We start from the raw sequence: 21,405 nt of genomic DNA, 5'->3' as shown, positions 1-21,405 counted from the left end.
TGCACCTAAAGTACATAAATAAGAATTCCCACTTTGTCCGATTGTTAATGGCAGGTCCTTCCCAACATACCTTTTAGCTAAACATCTTACAAACTTACTAAAAGGAAAAAATCAGACCAATATTACTCCTAAACCATCAATATGGTGGAGATATGTAGATGATATCTTCATCATATGGCAAGAAAGCATAGAAAACCTACATATGTTTGTTGATAGAATCAACTTTACCCTAATAGTGGAAAATAACAAACAACTGCACTTCTTAGACATACTGGTAAAGAGACAAGTTAACAATTTCAAACTGTCTGTTTACAAAAAGGCTACAGATACTGAATGATATCTATCATCCAGTATCATAGGCCACATAAACATAGCATCATCCACATGTTGGGAAATAGAGTCCGCAAATTTGTCTCAGATGAAGACGAGGTTCCAACAGAACTGTCTCATATTGTTACAGCACTATCACAAAATGGATATCCTCTAAACATTATAAACAAATTCCTGTATAAAGATAACCACTGACAACAAGAAAGATCTCCCAGCAGGTTTCAACCCCTTTATGGGTTCTGTTTCCACCAATATAGCGAGATTGTTAAAAGCTCATAACATCAGAGTTGTATTTAAACCAACTACTAGCATTAGACAGGTGTTAAGATCTCCTAAGGATAGTGTTCCATTTTACAAATATCCAGGTGTGTATAATATTCCATGTACGTGTGGCCTCTCCTACATTGGACCAACTTCAAGAAGCCTCGAAATCAGACAGAAAGAACATATTGGAGATGTCAATCGTAACTGGACGATCACCTCCGGTTTAGTGCATCACTTTTCAACTTCTAACCATTCTATAGACTGGGAAAATAGTTCTATGCCCTACATAGATGATGATTTCAGACACCAATTATTCAAAGAAGCAACAGTAGTCCTATGAACAGAAATCAAGGGGCCATATTGAATGAGACTTGGAAAAATTTAATCAATTCACTCAGTTTGATGGAACTACAGTACGCCAAAAATCATATAACGCGTGCTCATGACAGGGACTAAAGATTCGCAATACATGCTGACATTGTCATGCGAACGTATCATCTTAGCTACCTTATAGCTACTAACAGTTTTGTATTCTTTATACTTTATGCATTTATAATTTTTTTGTGTTTACCATTGAAGCCTTGAGAAAGCTAGACAGTTGCTAGCGAAACTGGTAGGTGGTATTATATGAACATATATAGTAAACATACAAACTTATTGTTTTAATACTGACCATATTGTAATGTGTACAGACATCTTACATTCTTTGCCTACCAGTTTCGCTAGCAAACTGTCTAGCTTTTTCAAGGCGTTGACGGAAAAGCATAAAAAAACTAGTAAATGCAAATTGAAAGAAACACAAAAATGTAAACAATCTAGTAGCTAAGGTTACACGTTTGCATGACAGAGACTGAGAGGACTTATTGTTCTTATTCGTTATCACGCATGCGTGTTTGTTGTAAACACGTAATGTGATTACTGGCTAGCTGTAGTTCAGATGGATTTAGAGAGAGGATCAGGTTTTTCTAAAAACTGTTCAGAATAGTACCCTGATTTCTGTTGAGGTTTCTGCCGGTTATTAACACTATTGTGGCTTCCTTGAATAAATGATGTCTGTAGTCGTAATCGAGATATGGCATGGAGTTGTTTTGCCACTCTATCGTGTGGTTAGACGTAGAGAAATGATGTGCTAAGCCGGAAGAAATACTTCTGTTGTGGTTTACATCACCAACATGTTCTTTTTATCTGATCTCTAAACTCTGTTAAGTTTGTCCGATGTAGGCAAGACCACAGGAACAAGGAATATAATATACTCCTGGATATTTGTAGAATGGCACCTTATCTTTTGGGGATCCTAAAACCTGTCTGATGCTGGTGGTTGGTTTGAAGACCACTCTGATGTTGTAGGCTTTTAGTATTCTGTCTATTTGATAAGAAATTGACCTGATGAAAGGGATCACTACAGTAGAAATGTGCTGGGGGCTCGATTCTTCTTGTCTGAGGTTGTCACCGTATAGATATTTTTTGATGATGTTCGGAAGATATCCATTTTGTGATAATGTGTTAGCTATTAATGAGAATTCGGTCTGTGTATCCTCCTCTTCTGATAGAAACTTTCGGGCTCTGTTTTTCAACATATGAATAATGCGTTTATGTGTCCTGTGATGGTTTGAAGTATAATGAAGATATCTTCCAGTGTCTGTAGGATTTCTGTAAATAGATAATTTGACACTATTTGATTGTCTTTATCAAGATGTCTAAAAAATGCAGTTGGCTGTTGTTTTCCACTTCCAGAGTGAATTTTATCTTGTTATGTATTGAGTTGATTTTATTCACAAATGATTTTAGGTTTTCTAAGCTGTCTTGCCATATAATGAAAATATCATCTACATATCTCCACCATATAGATGGTCTAGGGGAGATTGTGGAGAGAATTTCTTTTTCAAGTTTTTCCATGGGTCTGCACAAGATGTTGATAGCAGGCTTCTAATTGTTGGTATATAGTGTTGTTAACCTTGAAGAAATTAGACTGAAGGCAGTGTATAGACATCTGTGTGATGTCTAGAGGAAAGAGGTCTTGAATGATCCTTTCTTTTAGGCTTGCACGGTGATCCGAATGCATTTTTGGAAATTATGGAGACAACTACCGTTTTTGAATAAAAACTTTAGTTTAATATTACTAAAATTTTACAATTCGCCGTTTCGACCTTTATGTCAAGGTCATCTTCTGGAGCGTACAAATATACACAAGAAACAAGCTATACTACAATCATACTGGTTCGTTAAAGACACTGACTAACCGCTACCACAATTGTTGGCCTGACCTCTGGTGGGAAAAAAAAAATTATACAAAAACGGTAGTTTTTTATTCAAAAACTACCGTTTTTGAATAAAAACTTTAGTTTAATATTACTAAAATTTTACAATTCGCCGTTTCGACCTTTATGTCAAGGTCATCTTCTGGAGCGTACAAATATACACAAGAAACAAGCTATACTACAATCATACTGGTTCGTTAAAGACACTGACTAACCGCTACCACAATTGTTGGCCTGACCTCTGGTGGGAAAAAAAAAATTATACATCAACGCTAGAGTCCTATTATTTGTGTTGTCTACTTTTTTTTTTTTTTTTCCACCAGAGGTCAGGCCAACAATTGTGGTGGTAGCGGTTAGTCAGTGTCTTTAACGAACCAGTATGAGTGTAGTATAGCTTGTTTCTTGTGTATATTTGTACGCTCCAGAAGATGACCTTGACATAAAGGTCGAAATGTCGAATTGTAAAATTTTAGTAATATTAAACTAAAGTTTTTATTCAAACACGGTAGTTGTCTCCATAATTTCCAAAAATGCAGGTCTTGAATGATGTTTATTATCTCTTCTACTGGTACATTGCTGAAAAGGGATACATCTAGACTGGCTAGCATGTCTGTTGGTGCAATCTTAATGGCTCGCTATCACCATCTTGTGCAGACCTTTTAATGGAAAAACTTGAAAAAGAAATTCTCTCCACAATCTTCCCTAGACCATCTATATGGTGGAGATATGTAGATGATATTTTCATTATATGGCAAGACAGCTTAGAAAACCTAAAATCATTTGTGAATAAAATCAACTCAATACATGACAAGATAAAATTCATTCTGGAAGTGGAAAACACAGCCAACTGCATTTTTTAGACATCTTGATAAAGAGACAAGCAAATAGTGTCAAATTATCTATTTCAGAAAGCCTACAGACACTGGAAGATATCTTCATTATACTTCAAACCATCACAGGATACACAAACTGATCATTATCCATATGTTGAAAAATAGAGCCCAAACGTTTCTATCAGAAGAGGAGGATACACAGACTGAACTCTCACTAATAGCCAACACATTATCACAAAATGGATATCCTCTAAACATCATCAAAAAATATCTGGTGACAACCCCAGACAAGAAGAATCGAGTCCCCAGCACATTTCTACTGTAGTGATCCCTTTCATCAGGTCAATTTCTTATCAAATAGCCAGAATACTAAAAGCCTACAACATCAGAGTGGTCTTCAAACCAACCACCAGCATTAGACAGGTTTTAGGATCCCCAAAAGATAAGGTGCCATTCTACAAATATCCAGGAGTATATTACATTCCTTGCTCCTGTGGTCTGGCCTACATCGGACAAACTTCACGGAGTTTAGAGATCAGACAAAAAGAACGTTGGTGATGTAAACCACAACAGAAGTATTTCTTTCGGCTTAGCACATCATTTCTGTACTTCTAACCATATGATAGAGTGGCAAAACAGCTCCATGCCATATTTGGATGATGACTAGAGACATCGTTTATTCAAGGAAGCCACAATAGTGTTAATAACCAGCAGAAACCTCAACAGAAATCGGGGTACTATTCTGAACAGTTCGTGGAAAAACCTGATCCTCTCTCTAAATCCATCTGAACTACAGCTTGCCAGTAATCACATTACGTGTTTACAACAACCATGCATGCGTAATAAAATAAGAACAATAAGTTGTCTCTGTCACGCGAACATGTAACCTTAGCTACTTGATTGTTTACGTTTTCATGTTCCTTTCAATTTGCATTGACTAGTTTTTTTATGCTTTTCCGTCAACGCCTTGAAAAAGCTAGACAGTTTGCTAGCGAAAATGGTAGGCAAAGAATGTAAGATGTTTGTACGCATTACAATATGGTCAGTATTAAAACAATCAGTTTATATGTTTAATTTAAACATATATAGTAATTAAAAAACCTATGGGCACATAAACAATAATAAGTCTTATATTTTAACACTTCATGACCAAATATGAATACTTTAAATGGACAATATGCTATTGTTGTTGTTGTTGTTAAGTGCCATCCAGTCGTTTTAGACTCTTGGTGATCCTTTGAAAGAACAAAGGCTCTCCATCCCACTTGGCCTCTTGTCCGTTCTTTCAGCAATTGTAAGTTGTTTTATGTTGTCCATCCAGCTCTTTTGTGGTCATCTTCTTCCTGTCTTTTCCAATAATTCATCAGCTCGAATAATATGCCCAAAGTGCATCAACTTCTGTTTAGCAATCACTGCATCCAAGGAGCATTCTACCTTTATATTCTTTAAAATCTCATTGGCCATTCTTATAGTCTATGGGATTCTTAATAGTCTCCTCCACACCCATAATTCAAATGAATCATTTGCTTTCTGTCTTTCTTCTTAATAATCCAGCTCTCACATCCATACATCACTACTGGAAATACCATTGCTTTGACACATTCTAACTTTCATAATTTTTGTCAGGTTTAACATTGTTTTTTTCCCCATGACTATCCTTCTTTTAATTTCATTTTTACATTTACCATCACTTCTGATTCTGGACATCAGTAAGAGAATTTAAGATATGCAGATGGTACAACCCTCATAGCAGAAATTAAGCTGCATCCCTTTTTGTACTTGAACACTGTCTTTACTGAAGTTTCTTGATTATTCTACAGCTCTCTTATCAAGAGAATTAGATGCTGAGGTATTCCCACAATTTCTGTTTTACCTTCCTGTATTATAAATTTAAATTGCCAGAAGCTATCACTTTTATTTTGCTGATGTTTAAGTTAAGCCCGGCTTTGTACTTTCCTTCTTAACGAATAGAATCAACCACTCCAGATCTTCCTTAATTTCTGCTATGAGGGTTGTACCATCTGCATATCTTAATTCCAGCTGGATCTTTGTCTAAGTTAGCCATTCTCATAATATATTCACTATAAATATTAAAAAGGTAGTGCAACAGCCTACAAACCTGCTGTACCCCCTTTTTGTACTTGAACACTGTCTGTTTCTCCAAAGACTGTTTTTACTGAAGTTTCTTGATTATCATACAGCTCTCTTATCAAGAAAATTAGATGCTGAGGTATTCCCATTGATCCCATTACAACCCACAGTCTGTTGCGATCCATGCAATCAAAAGCTTTCTTATAATCAATAAAACAGATGAATACATCCTTCTTAAATTCTCTCGTTCTTTCCATAATCCATCTCATGTTTGTTATCTGGTTTCTAGTTTCTCTATTCACATATGGCTCTGACCTTTGTTGGATCACTTTCAGCATAACTATGCTTGCATGCAAATTAAAGGATGGTTCTGGGAATTGGGATGAATACTGACGATGTCCAATCTCTAGGCCAGTATATTTTCTTCCAAACCTGCTGACAAATATATTCACTACTTCATCCCCAGCTGCTCTCGATAATCCCACTGACACTCCGTCAGCTCCAGGAATTTCTCCTTTTTGCAACTGTTCCATTGCTGATATCACTTCACTTTTAATTATCACGGGTTCCTCAACAAATTCTCTCCTTCCATATTCTTGACAAAGTGTAATATTTCTCATAATACTCATATTCATAAAATATTAGTAATTACAAATAAAAGTGGTAATGCAACTTTTTAAAAAAATATGCTATAAGCAACAAATATTTATACCAAAGAAAGGGATACTAAAAAGTAGCCTCCACATGTACTCTGCCTAATCGTGGTAGCAACATAACATTATTAATGAATGTTAATTTCAAATTACTACACTGGTGTCCAAAAGCTAAGGATGAACTACATTTTTATATATGAAAAACTTTTAATGACTACAACCAAATGTGGACAAAAATTTATTGCCAGCATACTAATAAATTATATTACACAAAAAATGTGTTTATAAATTACATACAAATTAAATTGCAGTAGGTTTTTGGCAAAAGTTATAAATTTCCTAAGGAAGTAGTTAAGGAATTAATGTACAGTGCTTACAGAAAACTATGCAGAGAGACATTTCAGTATGGAATATGTCCACACTGAAGTGTGATGCAGCTCTCACAACATTGTACCAAGCTTAGCACCAATTGATTCAGGAGCTCTTGAGGCAAACTGGACCACTCCTCCATCAGAGCAAGGGTAAAGCCTTGTTTTCTGGAGAGGAATTTCGAGCAGCAATGCATCTCCCTATTGTATCCCAAATGTGTTCTACAGGGTTGAGATCTGAGGAGAGTACTGGCCACTCTATTTGATTAATATCTTCGGTTCCAGAAGCATGCCCACTGCCTATCTATAAAAATTTCATCTATAAAAATGAATTCTTCACCTACAACACAGAAACAATTGAACACGACATTGAAGAAATTCGTTGCAATATCATTCGCCTGTCACAGTCCCTTTTTAAAGGACTTGTAGCTTGGTGCATCCATTAAATATAATGCCTCCCCACACAGTGACCCCAGTGCTGCTATATCTAACCCTTTCAAGAGCACTCTTGCGATGGTGGTAGTACTTTTCACAGCAGACCAAGTGTCATCTAAAATTGGAGGAAAAACTAAAATAACCTCTCATCTGTAAAGAGTACATTAGCCCATTGCTGTCCTGTCCAATTTTCATGGCAACACCACTGCAAACGTGCCGAGGATAAAGGGAGGCAGACTACGTGCCTTTGGGCATATAGACCTACTTGTTGCAGATGTCTTGCCACAGTTTGTTGAGATATCTTCCTATCTGTACTTGAATGGAGCCAACTTGCAAGCTGACCTGCCATGGTGCATCGATTACATTTTGCTGTTATAATCAAAAATCTATCTTTGTGCTCTGTGGTTAAGCGAGAGCAACCTCTTACAAACATCTTGAACACATTTCATTGGTACGATGAAACACTGACCAGAGCCTGGATACAATGCTATGTGAGCTTCCAAACTCTCTGGCAATATCAGTAATTCTGCGGCCTTCAAGCTTTCCAATAATTCTTCTCCATGTGAAATCATCATCAAATTCCTGCCATGTACCCTCAAGGGGTGTACAGGATATGATAGTACTACATGAAAAAATTACATCATTACTAACTTCCTATCTACAATTTTCCTCCAAATCAGTCTGTTACTTGTCAAGACTCCAACATTATCAGATCTTATATTTCTATCGTCTAAGGCACTTTGTACCATATCAATCCACCTATATCTTGGTCTTCCTCTGGGTCGTTTTCCTGCCAACCTGGCAGAGAACACTTGTTTTGCTAATCTTTTCTCTCCCATTCTATTTAAGTGACCATACCACCTGAGATTAGCTCTGCTAACGCATTCCTGGATGCTGACAATGTCAAGTTCTTTCCTAATATGATATTGCCATTGATGCCATCTGTTCACAGTCCTAATCTTTCTCAGGACTCTCATATCTGCGGTCTCTAGTCTTTGGTCAAGTGTTTTACTTCTGACCCAGCTCTCAGATCCATAAGTTAAAACTGGTTTGAACACTGTCTTGTATACAGCTAATTTAGTGTTCCGACTAATTTCTCTCTTATTCCATATGAATTTATTCAATTGACTTCCCACCATACCAGCTTTGCTGATTCTGTTGTCTATTTCTATATTTAATTTACCATCTTCAGTAAAAATCGTGCCTAAATAGCTGAAATGTTTTACTTGTTCCACAGGTTCTCCATTCACAACACAGTTGACATTTTCAATGAATCTGCCTATTTCATTGTCTTTGTCTTTTTATTGCTGACCTTCATACCATATCTATTACAACAGCAATTCTTGCAGACTTGCAGCGGATTTATTTAGAAGTATAACATCATCGGCATAAAGCAAAGAACTGACATTAACATCTCCAATTTTGATATCAGGTTTAATACCACTTTCCTTCATAATGTGATCCATATAGATAATGAATAACAGAGGGGATAATGCACATCCTTGTTTCACACCAGATTTAACAATAAACCATCTTCCTGTACTTCCTTCAATTCTAACTGCTGACTTACAACTCAAATAAAGACTAAGTATTGCTTGATATAATGCCCCATTGACACCATATAACTGCAGCATATTGAATAGCTTCTCTCTTGGCACCTTGTCATATGCCTTTTCCAAATCGACAAAACTTAAATACAGATCGTTGTTATATTCCCATGCTTTCTCGGCTATTTGTCGTAAAGTGAAGATCTGATCCTGACAGCCTCTATCTGGCCTGAATCCAGTTTGTTCTTCACCCAGCCTTTCTTCCACAATTCTTCTCAACCGTTTCTCAAGTATACTTGCATAGATCTTGCCAGGAACACTCAGTAGGGAAATACCTCTGTAATTCTCACATTCAGTTTTATTTCCCTTTTTATATATGGGTACTATGAGAGCTCTACTCCAATCATCAGGAATTTGTCCCTCTGTCCAGGCTTTCTGAACTATGCAGTGCAGCCACTCTAAGACTTTTATGCCACCATACTTCAGCATTTCTGGTCAAATATCATCTACTCCTGCTGCCTTTCCACATTTCAAGCCTTTGATGGCTTTTTCTACTTCAAGTATGGATATGTATTCCTGACTGCATGCCTGGTCAGTGTTTTTTATCACTGTGCTGTCATCACTGCTTGTTTCATTTAGCACCTTTTCAAAGTAATTACTCCATACTTCAAGGATATCTTTTTCTCCTGTTTTCATGTCACCTTTATCATCTCTAACTCCTTTTACAGCACTCTTTCCTCCATTCCTAAGCTTCTTCAACAACCTCCAGAATATTTTGCCACCTTCTTGATATTTATTTTCTATATTCTTGCAAAAGTCCTCCCATGACTTTTGTTTAGCTAGTTTTACACACTGTTTAGCTTTCTTACATTTGTCTCTGTATTCTATAAGAGTAAAAGCTGACTTATTTCCCAGGAAATTTTGATATGCTTTCTTCTTTTCCTTCACTGCCTCTTTAACTTCCTGTGTCCACCAGGGAGTTCTGATTTTTGTTTATCCTTGCACACAACCTCACCACATGCCTCTCTGGCAGAATCAATCAATATTTTCTTCAGAGTTTGCCACTGAATCTCCAAGGTTTGATTCCTGTTCTCAAACTCTTTCATTTTCTTTTCAATAATCTTTCTGTATTTTGGTCTACAGTTCACATCTGAGAGCTGCTCAACTTTTATTCGCTTTAAAACTTTCTTACATGTTATTCTTTTCAATATGAAATTCAATTTTATCCTGCTCAAGACTAAATAGTGATCACTTCCAATTTCAAATCCTCTGTACACTCTGGTGTCCTGCACCAGGGAGAAAACATCACTATCAACAATAACATAGTCAATGAGACTTTTCTTATTCCTAGCCTCTTCTCTCCATGTGAATTTGTGCACATTTTTATGTTGGAACATGGTGTTAGTAATAACCAGTCCATGTCATGAGCAGAAATCCAACAGATATTTGCCATTATTATTAGCTTTGCTCTTTTCTCCAAGTTTTCCCAATAAATATATTTTTGTATGTCTGATAATCATTTCCTACTCTGCTATTTAGATCCCCGATAAGGACCAACTTTTCCTTTTTCATTGTGTCAATTGCTTTTTCTAAAGCGTCAAAAAATTCCTCCACTTCTACCTTAGTAGAACCTTCTGTGGGACCATAGGCACAAATAAGTCTCATTGTCCAGTTCCCCATTCTCATATTTGCCCAGATTACTCTACTTGAGACTGACTGCCATTCAAGAAGATTAGCCTCGTATTTTGTGTTGAATACTATGGCTACTCCTTTTCCTTGATTGTCATTGCCTGAATATAACATTTTGTATTTATTGCTCAAAAAGATTTCACCAGTTTTGGTCTTTTTTGTTTCAATCACCCCTATTATGTCGATCTGGTACTTATCTAATTCCTCAGCTAGCTCCATTTCTTTGCCATTCAGGCTTCTTATATGATAGTACCGATTTTGAACGCTGGTGATGTTGAGTTGGGGTGTGTTTTAGGATTTGTTCCAGTAGCTGACTTTTCGCTGTTCTCCCTGGTTCTCTGGCAAAAACAACGGGGCCTTGTTTAACCGGGCGACGCCCCAGCCGGCATGAAATTTTGTCATGTTGTACCATCATTTTTTATTTTGGTTTAACCAATAAGAATACAATTTGGTCGGCTAAATCCCTAATTGCCAGCCCATCCTTGTTCGTTCAGTATCAAAGTAGATACCCAACAGGGTGCACCACGAGAAGGTAAGGATTGGACATTAGGTCAGAAGCCCTGGTCGGTTCTCCGCATTCCTTTAAAGGCTATGTGGAGGTCTCCTCTCAGTTATACAGCTTTGACCCTTAAGCACCCCCCATGTGAAATCATCTACATGATATCTTTGAGACGTTACAAGACATTCAAGTTTGCAACTGTATTCCTTCACAAAAAGAGCTTCCTTCAAACACAGTTTACTTAGCGAGTTGTGTTTGACAATTCACTAAGTGAACTGTGATGTGAATAACATCCCAGACACCTTTTGCCTTTTATCATGTTGAGCGCTACCACAGGACCTCTTTGTACATGATTTGAATGTGTACCTGCTTTCTACTCAAAATTATTAGGTGATTTGTCTGAATTTGCAGTTGTAATCTTCAGAATTAGTGTTAATCCTTAGGTTTTGGACACCAGTGTATTAATACCAAGTTAATCAGGGTTATGTTTAGTTGCCTGTCTTGTAGCTTTCTGAAAATTGCCATAATGATTCATTGTTGGTAAAAGAATGACTTGTAGGTTCAATATTAGTCTAGGCTTTTTCTTTAGTTCCCAAATTAGTTAGAACTCACACTGTTTCAGACAGTAAATACTAATTGAGTTAGAAATACAAGATGGCACAGCTATCTCACATACTCCCCATCTGAAAATCGTTATCAGTGTCACTCACAAAAACATACAGATGAGGTAATTAAATTAAATTATTTTTTCTATCTTATATATATAATTAGAAAACAGTATGATGTTTATCATTTATTGAAAAATTTTTGCTTATTATAATTATTTAAAAAAAAATCAGAGTTTTATAAGAATCCATGCAAAGAAATTTTATGACACAAGATATGAATTCTAAGCAGATTTTTGCAACACAAGAATAACATCCCAGACACTATCCATATCACCAACATTCATCACCTTAACACAAGCATAAATGAATTGACTACCAAAGACATCAAAACCTATATGTCTAGGCTGGCAGCCTAGACCTCTAACCAAGCTATGTTCTCTTTAATTCCTTCCATACATTTGTCAGATCTGACATTTCATGCCTAAAATTATTTTACAGAGACTTCCACACTAATCTTAGAAAAATTAAACATGGAAACTAAAACTTACATGAAAAAAATGGAATAAATAAATGTAATAATATTTCCAGTAGGAATGAAGAATTCTAGAAAAAAAACTGAAAAATTTTCATGCTCACATGACCCTCCCAAGATTCATAACTAGTTGTTCCATTAAGACCAGTAGTAGACAGTAGCATTAGCTGTCCAATATATTAAGTTTCTAAATACTCGTCTACTTTATTATCTTCATTTACTGGAAAATCTCAAATATTTCAAGATGTGAAAATGACAACCTGGAAAAACTTATCATCCAGGGGACAAAGAAAAAGGACACCCAAGACTAAAATGACTGACTTTGGATTAAGTCACTGCTGCAATAAAAAACAAAGAAATGGAGAGGCCTTGGGACACGAGAAGACTGAGCAAGAAAATCTAATTCTCACATCAAGAACTCTCTAGATTTTAAAACAAAAGTTTGTAATTAACATTTAGAACCTTCAGATATTTTATTTAGTCTTGGTATAGTATCCCTTTTCACAAAATACTTTGCCAGATATCTTAAAATATCTGGCAAATATCTTAAATATCAAATTATCAAAATATCTTAAAAAGCTAGTCCCCCCCCCCTAATTCTAAAGTAATGTGAATTTTCCTCCTGATATCATCAAACTGTTTTACTTTATACTAACAAGTTAAAGGAATAACCATGGGTAGTTATATTTCTCCTACTCTTTTCAATTACTACATGAAGCATTTTGAAGATTTTCTCATAAACCTAAAGTATGGTATAGATATATAGATGATATATTTTTAATATGAAAAGGTCCATTATAAGATTTAAAGCTATACGTTTCAAAAATAAACATGATTCATCTGAAAATTCACTTTACTTTAGAATTAAAAGGGGGGGGGACTAGCTTTTTAAGATATTTTAATTCTTCTTCAACCAGATGGTAGTTTACAGTTTTTAGAAAAGAAACTCATACTGACCATTATATCTATGCTTGCTAATTCTCATCATCATCCTAGAACTACTAAAACTGTTACATCATGCTCATAATATTTGTTTCACTGAAGACAGTTTACAGAAAGAATTGAATTATATCAAATCTGCTTTTATGAAAAATGGCTTTACCGAATCTTTTATTAAGAAAGTCTTTAACAGCTTTAGACAACCAGTCTCTAGATCTCCTGAAGATATCACACAGATTCCACCCTTTATATTAAAGGGATTTCTGAACATTAGCTCAAGTTCTAAAACCTCTTAATATTATAGTGTCCTTTTGTCCTGCCAGTCTTCCAGATCCTGTGTAGCTATCTGTTTTGAGGAAAATAAATCTTACACTCTTCACCATGAACCAGAAGTCTGGCCTAGCAGAACATGCCATCTCGACCAAATATTGAGTTTTTTTTTTGAAAAAAAAACTAAGCTTTTACATAGAGGTGCTTATATAAAGAGAGTTGTGAGACCTTTCTACACTGATCAAACTTAGCAGATCTGATGACCTTCAGTTATCCCTTTTATGGGAAATATTATTACATAATTTTTATGCAAATGAGCCTCCATAGCTCATTAGTTATAGACGAAGTCCTTCGGTTGGAAAGACCTGGGTTCAATTCCCATCCATGACGTGAGGAACCGTTATCTGATTTCTCTTTCGACGAAAGATGCGTTAGCTGGTCTCATACGGTGGTAAGGGGTTTTTTCATCCATTAACTCAGGTTTTTTGTACCTCAGAATGGGCAAACCGGCCCTGTGAACACACGCATCTACAGACATAGGACACACCAGGAGGCATAAGGCTAACTACCTTATCCTTGAGCATGGTCATGGTTGTAAGAATAAAAAACCTCGACACCGTAAAGGTAAAAGAGGAGGATTAAGTAAGTTTTATGCAAATTCAATGCACTGAGGATGCCTATGATACACACGTAAAAATTTTCAACTATTAAATTCACTTCACATAAGTTTTCTGTATGTCAACTTACATGCTGAGATTAAAGCAGCAGACATACTAATCGTTATTCACACAATACCTATCATACCTCTCATTAGAGCCATACATGGACCAAGCATTTATGACTATCTCTCTGCAACTCAATTTCACTCAGTCCACTCTTCAAAAAAAAAATCGTAAGAATTCAGTGTTAGGATCTTAAATTATGCTTGCCTGAATTCTTTACTTCAAGATCATTCTTTATCATGTAAAAGTATACACCGAGAAAGGGGTGAAAATATTGAACCCATGACCTCTAATTTCACACATAACATGCTAACTTCTATGCAGATTGACAGAAAAGACATTTGGTCATGATGATACCTCAGAAGAGATGTGCACCAATATTGTAATTATATTATTTATCTCTACTGATCGTGAGACTATCAGAGGCAAATATAAGCTTCACAGGATTGAGAGAAAAGACAAGGAGAGGAGGAAGGCAAGAGTATGGAACCTTTTGCTGGAAAAATCCAAATGGAGGCAGAATAAGAAGGAACAGAAAACTGTATTACATATGCTATGCTTGTACCATAACATATGTAATGTTATGGTACAAGCATAACATTACATAGTACCATAAGCATATGGTACTTCCTCCTCTCCTTGTAAAAGACAAGGAGAGGAGGAAGGCAAGAGTATGGAACCTTTGGCTGGAAGAATCCAAATGAACAGAGAACTGTATTACATATGTTATGCTTGTACCATGCATCACTTTACACTTATAACATTGAATTGGCAATCATTATCGTTTGCTCGCAGTTCCAGCTTATTCAAATTCTGTCAGTGCAGCAATCAGTGGCATTCTTGATTGCCCCACCTATCTTTGCATTATCGGCAAACAATTTATCTCTTGACAAGTCCTTCTCAATATCTTTAATGTATAAATTGCACAATAATGATCCAAAAATTGATCACTAGCCATCTTAAATCTATCAGATCTACACTCCCACATACCACTTTCTAATATCTGTGCCCTTTATCCAACTCAGCTGTAACATTATTATAAAATATAAACAAATTGCTAAAACTTTAGTAAACCCTCCCTTTAGTTTAGTTTAGTATAGCTTGTCTGTCAACCCATTTTATTATGCTTCTTACCAACTCTCTAAAAATTTCCACTAATTCCAGAGATAGTGATAGTTCATATCAAAGGTCAAAACCTTCTTCTTTAACTTGGATCAGTCCACTACTGGACGAAGCTCTCCCCAGTTTTCTCCATTGCAATCCTAACAACAATACTAAAGGTTGAAATACCTGCAGGGAAATTATCAACACATCTAAAATTATGAATGGACTAAAAGCAGGAAATTGCATTTCATTTCTTGCTCATTCCATCCTGTTCGGACATAACTTTTCTGCAAACTTGCTTTCACCACTTGGACAGTTATGTTACATTGTTAAAAAGCTAATTGCATGGATTCTTACTTTTCCTCTAGTGCATTGATTAACATCCTACTATCATTTGGGATATTCAATGCCCAATTTTTTTCACCTTCTTGTGAAAAATTAGAAAAATCTTGTTGAAACTAAACAACAAAAATTCTCTTCCTCCTGAAGGTTTGTGGTGCAGACTTAACATCTGCTTTTTCAAATGCAATAGTGTTTACAGTAGGGATATATGGATGTGAAAGCTGGATCATTAAGAAAGCGAATTGATTAATTTGAATTATGGGTGTGGAGGAGAACACTATCAAGAATCCTATGGACTGCAGGAATGACCAATACGAAAGTTTAGAGAGTATAAAGACAGAATGCTCCTTGGAGGCAATGATTGCTAAGAAGTTGATGTACTTTGGATATTTACGTGAGCAGATGAATCAATGGAAAAGAAGGTTATGTTGGGGAAGATTGAGGACAACTGCAAAAGTTGGATGGACAATATACAAGAACTTACAATTGCTGAAAGAAAGGACAAGAGTGGGATGGAGAGCCTTTGTTCGCAAGATCACCAAAAGGCAAAAACAACTGGATGGCACATAATAATAAAAGCTGATATTAACAAGTTTCTTTTCTCTCTCCAATACTAATATTCTAGGTTGAACAAACAAAATTTCTGAGTACATAATCTGTTTTGGCAAATTGAAGATATAAGGTTGATATTATTAAGATATATTTTACAAAGGAGGGCAGAAGTTTGAAAAGTTCCATGTTTTCCAGATTATATATGACCTGTAACTCACCCATGGTATTAAATGTACAATAAGTTTACAACCGATTTTGTGGGTGGGATTCACATTAAAAAACCAACAGAAAGAGAAGTAGATTGTTTATAGCAGTAGTTCTTAACCAGTGTTCCCCAAAACACTTGTGTTCTGCGGATGAAAGATGTCACATGACGCAGTTTTGAGTGTAATTGGCTACTCTGAATAAAAATGTCGAGAGAATTATTTCCGTTATAACAGAACAATTAACAATATTGGAAGAAAAGATTTCAAGTTACTTTCCATCCTTAAATACACACAATTATGACTGGATACAAAATAAATTTAGCACAGTTAATACATTGAGTTGTGAATTTTCGTTACAAGAAGAAGAACATTTAGTTACCTTATCAATGGATCGTACTCTAAAAATGAAATTCTTTGAAACTCTTGAGAAATTTTGGAATTTTGTCCAAGCTGAATATCCAGCTCTCCACAAGAGCACTGAAAATTTTGTAACATTTTTTCAACATCATATTTGTGAGAGCTCGGTTTCTCAATATTAACCCATATAAAAACTAAAAAGCGTTAAGGATTTACTGATATAGACAAAGAGATGAGGTTGGCTATATCGCATATTAGATCTGATATTGGTGAAACCTACAAGCTCAAGTATCGCATTAAAATGGGTTCCATTTTTATAAAAGGCAAGTCCATGCATATGTTTATTGTTAGTTTTATGACCGTAATGCTTTTAGTGTTCCCCAAATTTTTCTTATAATCAAAAGTGTTCCATGACATTGAAAAGGTTAAGAACCACTGGTTTATAGTTATGACTGTGATACTTAAGGTAGACTCCATGGAGGTCCTGTAATAATCGTTAAATTAAAAATGCCAAGGCTTTATATTCTACATACAAGTAGTCTAGTCAAGAAAATACTTCACATTTGAACTTTGTTTGCTTGAATAAAGGATTAAACAGGAATATAATTTCGTGGCATCTTTAATTTAATTTATAACCAAGTGAAAAAACTTTCTACTAGCTGTAATAATAGTTTTCAAGTACCAGAGACCTTTACTGTATGTATATTCACCATCTGAAATGTTTTATTTTTGTTATAGGTACCATCATCACCTGCTTCTTTCCAGCTGATCCAAAGAGCGTTCTGTTGAACAGACAACAGAAAAAATAAATTGCATATATGTAGGCCCAGCTATCTTTAATATTTTTATAAGTAATATACTGATTATTGTATATTATATTAAATGTAAGCTGCTGTTTTTCTCCATGTTTACATTCTTAATGGCGATGAAATCATGAAAATTTCAATATTAATAAAGCATTGAAATCTGTCTGTACCAGTAAATGACTCCCCCCCCCCCTTGAATGAAAATGCATTGTGGATTAGTTGAAGGTTAAGTAACCCAGAAACCCTACTATGAAGACTAAACATAGAAATTTTTCAAACTTTCATGCTCATAATCAGAGTGGTGGTGGTCTCACAGCAGATGATGCATTTTATCTACTAAATTATATACCCAAGCATAAGGCAAACAAAGTTTGTGTGTGAAGTATCTTCACAACTTGGTGGTTACTTTGAAAATACTTCACATGCAAACTTTATTTTTGCTTATGCCTGGGTATAAGGATTAAAACAAGAATATAATTTCATCATCATCAAATTCCTGCCATGTACCCTCAAGGGGTGTACAGGATATGATAGTACTACATGAAAAAATTACATCATTACTAACTTCCTATCTACAATTTTCCTCCAAATCAGTCTGTTACTTGTCAAGACTCCAACATTATCAGATCTTATATTTCTATCGTCTAAGGCACTTTGTACCGTATCAATCCACCTATATCTTGGTCTTCCTCTGGGTCGTTTTCCTGTCAACCTGGCAGAGAACACTTGTTTTGCTAATCTTTCCTCTCCCATTCTATTTAAGTGACCATACCACCTGAGATTAGCTCTGCTAACGCATTCCTGGATGCTGACAATGTCAAGTTCTTTCCTAATATGATATTGCCATTGATGCCATCTGTTCACAGTCCTAATCTTTCTCAGGACTCTCATATCTGTGGTCTCTAGTCTTTGGTCAAGTGTTTTACTTCTGACTCAGATCCATAAGTTAAAACTGGTTTGAACACTGTCTTGTATACAGCTAATTTAGTGTTCCGACTAATTTCTCTCTTATTCCATATGAATTTATTCAATTGACTTCCCACCATACCAGCTTTGCTGATTCTGTTGTCTATTTCTATATTTAATTTACCATCTTCAGTAAAAATCGTGCCTAAGTAGCTGAAATGTTTTACTTGTTCCACAGGTTCTCCATTCACAACACAGTTGACATTTTCAATGATTCTGCCTATTTTCATTGTCTTTGTCTTTTTATTGCTGACCTTCATACCATATCTTTTACAACAGTTATTCAATTTAGTCAGAGAATCTTGCAGACTTGTAGCGGATTTATTTAGAAGTATAACATCATCCGCATAAAGCAAAGAGCTGACATTAACATCTCCAATTTTGATATCATGTTTAATACCACTTTCCATCATAATGTGATCCATATAGATAATGAATAACAGAGGGGATAATGTACATCCTTGTTTCACACCAGATTTAACAATAAACCATCTTCCTGTACTTCCTTCAATTCTAACTGTTGACTTACAACTCAAATAAAGACTAAGTATAGCTCGATATAATGCCCCATTGACACCATATAACTGCAGCGTATTGAATAGCTTCTCTCTTGGCACCTTGTCATATGCCTTTTCCAAATCAACAAAACTTAAATACAGATCTTTGTTATATCCCCATGCTTTCTCGACTATTTGTTGTAAAGTGAAAATCTGATCCTGACAGCCTCTGTTTGGCCTGAATCCAGCTTGTTCTTCACCAAGCTTTTCTTCCACAATTCTTCTCAACCGTTTCTCAAGTATACTTGCATAGATCTTGCCAGGAACACTCAGTAGGGAAATACCTCTGTAATTCTCACATTCAGTTTTATTTTCCTTTTTATATATGGGTACTATGAGAGCTCTACTCCAATCATTGGGAATTCGTCCCTCTGTCCAGGCTTTCTGGACTATGCAGTGCAGCCACTGTAAGACTCTTATACCACCATACTTCAGCATTTCTGGTCGAATGTCATCTACTCCAGCTGCCTTTCCACATTTCAAGCCTTTGATGGCTTTTTCTACTTCAAGTATGGATATGTATTCCTGCCTGCATGCCTGGTCAGTGTTTTTTTACCACTGTGCTGTCATCATTGCTTGTTTCATTTAGCAGTTTTTCAGAGTAATTACTCCATACTAGAAGGATATCTTTTTCTCCTGTTTTCATGTCACCTTTATCATCTCTAACTCCTTTTACAGCACTCTTTCCTCCACTTTTAAGCTTCTTCAACAACCTCCAGAATATATTACCACCTTCTTGATATTTATTTTCTATATTCTTGCCAAAGTCCTCCCATGACTTTTGTTTAGCTAGTTTTACACAGTGTTTAGCATTCTTGCATTTGTCTCTATATTCTCTAAGAGCACAAGGTGACTTATTTGACAGGAACTTTTGATATGCTTTCTTCTTTTCTCTCACTGCCTCTTTAACTTCCTGTGTCCACCAGGGAGTTCTCATTTTTTTATCCTTGCAGACAACCTCACCACATGCCTCTCTGGCAGAATCAATCAATGTTTATAATTTCTTGTCTGTAATTTACTTGATAACCAAGCAAAAAAATACTTTCTGCATTTCATTTATTTCCTGAAGACGTTCTCAAAAAATCAGTACTGGTATTTAGTTTCAAATAATTTGCAGATTGGAGAGCAGGGGCAGCCCACGATGTTCATTGTTTGTTTGTCAACTATAATGTTTTTAAAAACATCTTCACACACTGAATCAAAACATAAATGAACAGTTATTTTCTGTAAGTGCCAGTGTTTTGGATAATTGGAAATTTACTCTTTACATTTTGGTGCAGCTAAACTGCAACAGGCAACAATAGTGCAAAATTACCTTACACTTTCAATATTAAAAAAAAAAACCATCTCCCATGATATTTGAAATTAGTTAAACAAAACTAATATAATAAATAAGATAATTAAATACTTAAATGAAAGGATGCACTTTTATTTTCAACATCAGTATTTATTGCTAAATGCCAATAAATCAATCCTGCATCTACATGTTTTCATACTCTTCTGAGTTTTTGCTGTTAGGCCAGTGAAAGCATTAATCACAACCACTACTTAACACTCAAGAGCTACAAAATCAGTATCTATTGCTAAATGCCAATAAATCTATCCTGCATCTACATGTTTTCATACTCTTCTGAGTTTTTGCTGTCAGGCCAGTGAAAGCAATCACAACCACTACTTAACACTCAAAAGCTACAAAAACCTGCTTACTAGGCTATAAAATAACAATATTTAGTATATTAATTCTTGTAGAAAGGCTTATATGCTGGTTAAACATGATAACTAAATACTAATGTATTACTGTGGCTTTCTTCCACCTTATTCTGTGGCGAGTATCCAGAGCATGGTCTGCAAGCCCAGAGTGGCTGTACTGGTGAAATCGGATGTTGTCCTTGTGTTCTGAGATTCTGATATTTGCTGTCCTGTCTAATTTGGCCAAAGTAGGACAATTTACAGCTGCAAGGGACTTGGTATACACCAGGTAGCTCTAGAGGAAGTGGTTGGTCTTTAGTGGAGCGGATAAGGGATGCCAAAAATTGGCATCCACTGCAGCAAGTTCAAATATGAAAGACTATTCATGGAATCAGCCTCGGCCCTTAGGAACATGCCAAACCTCAACAAATTTGGGAAACATATATCAAAAGAACTTCAGTCCAAAGGCCAAGAACACCCATCAGGACTTTAGGAAAACGGTAGCTTCCTTGCTTCATTCTCATTTGCTGTTATGTAGTACTTGCATGCACGTGTCTTTATCTTAAGTTCCCATGAAGATGGCAACGTGACGTTGCTGAAATATTGGAAAGTATATATTAAAGTTGATTTAATTTATATTTCTAGTGTATGCTGTCAATTCCTTAAGTATTTAGTTATGTTTAACCAGCGTATAAGCCTTTCTACAAGAATTAATATAATAAATATTGTTATTTTTTATAGCCTAGTAAGCAGGTTTTTGTAGCTTTTGAGTGTTAAGTAATAGTTGT

The 21,405-nt window shown here is 35.7% G+C and overlaps 1 protein-coding gene across 3 annotated transcripts in view; it reads left to right on the top strand.

The window, feature by feature from the left end:
• LOC150100482 (apicoplast pyruvate carrier 1-like) overlaps positions 1–17,570 on the top strand; it is a 227,937-nt gene extending 210,367 nt beyond the window's left edge. For all 3 annotated transcript variants that reach the window (XM_090402955.1, XM_090402954.1, XM_090402956.1), the window contains exon 11: positions 17,338–17,570. In XM_090402955.1, coding sequence (XP_090259081.1) covers positions 17,338–17,408 — 71 coding nt within the window. In that variant the 3' untranslated portion in view covers positions 17,409–17,570. The remainder of the gene's footprint in view (positions 1–17,337) is intronic.
• The last annotated feature ends 3,835 nt before the right edge of the window (positions 17,571–21,405 follow it).

This window comes from Typopeltis vanoorti, chromosome 13 (assembly GCF_054136105.1).
Source record: "Typopeltis vanoorti isolate ZY-2024b chromosome 13, IOZ_Tvanoo_1.0, whole genome shotgun sequence".
NCBI lineage: Eukaryota > Metazoa > Arthropoda > Arachnida > Uropygi > Thelyphonidae > Typopeltis > Typopeltis vanoorti.
The sequence above is the reverse complement of the archived record's forward strand: the minus strand, read 5'-3'. Positions and strand labels throughout refer to the sequence as shown.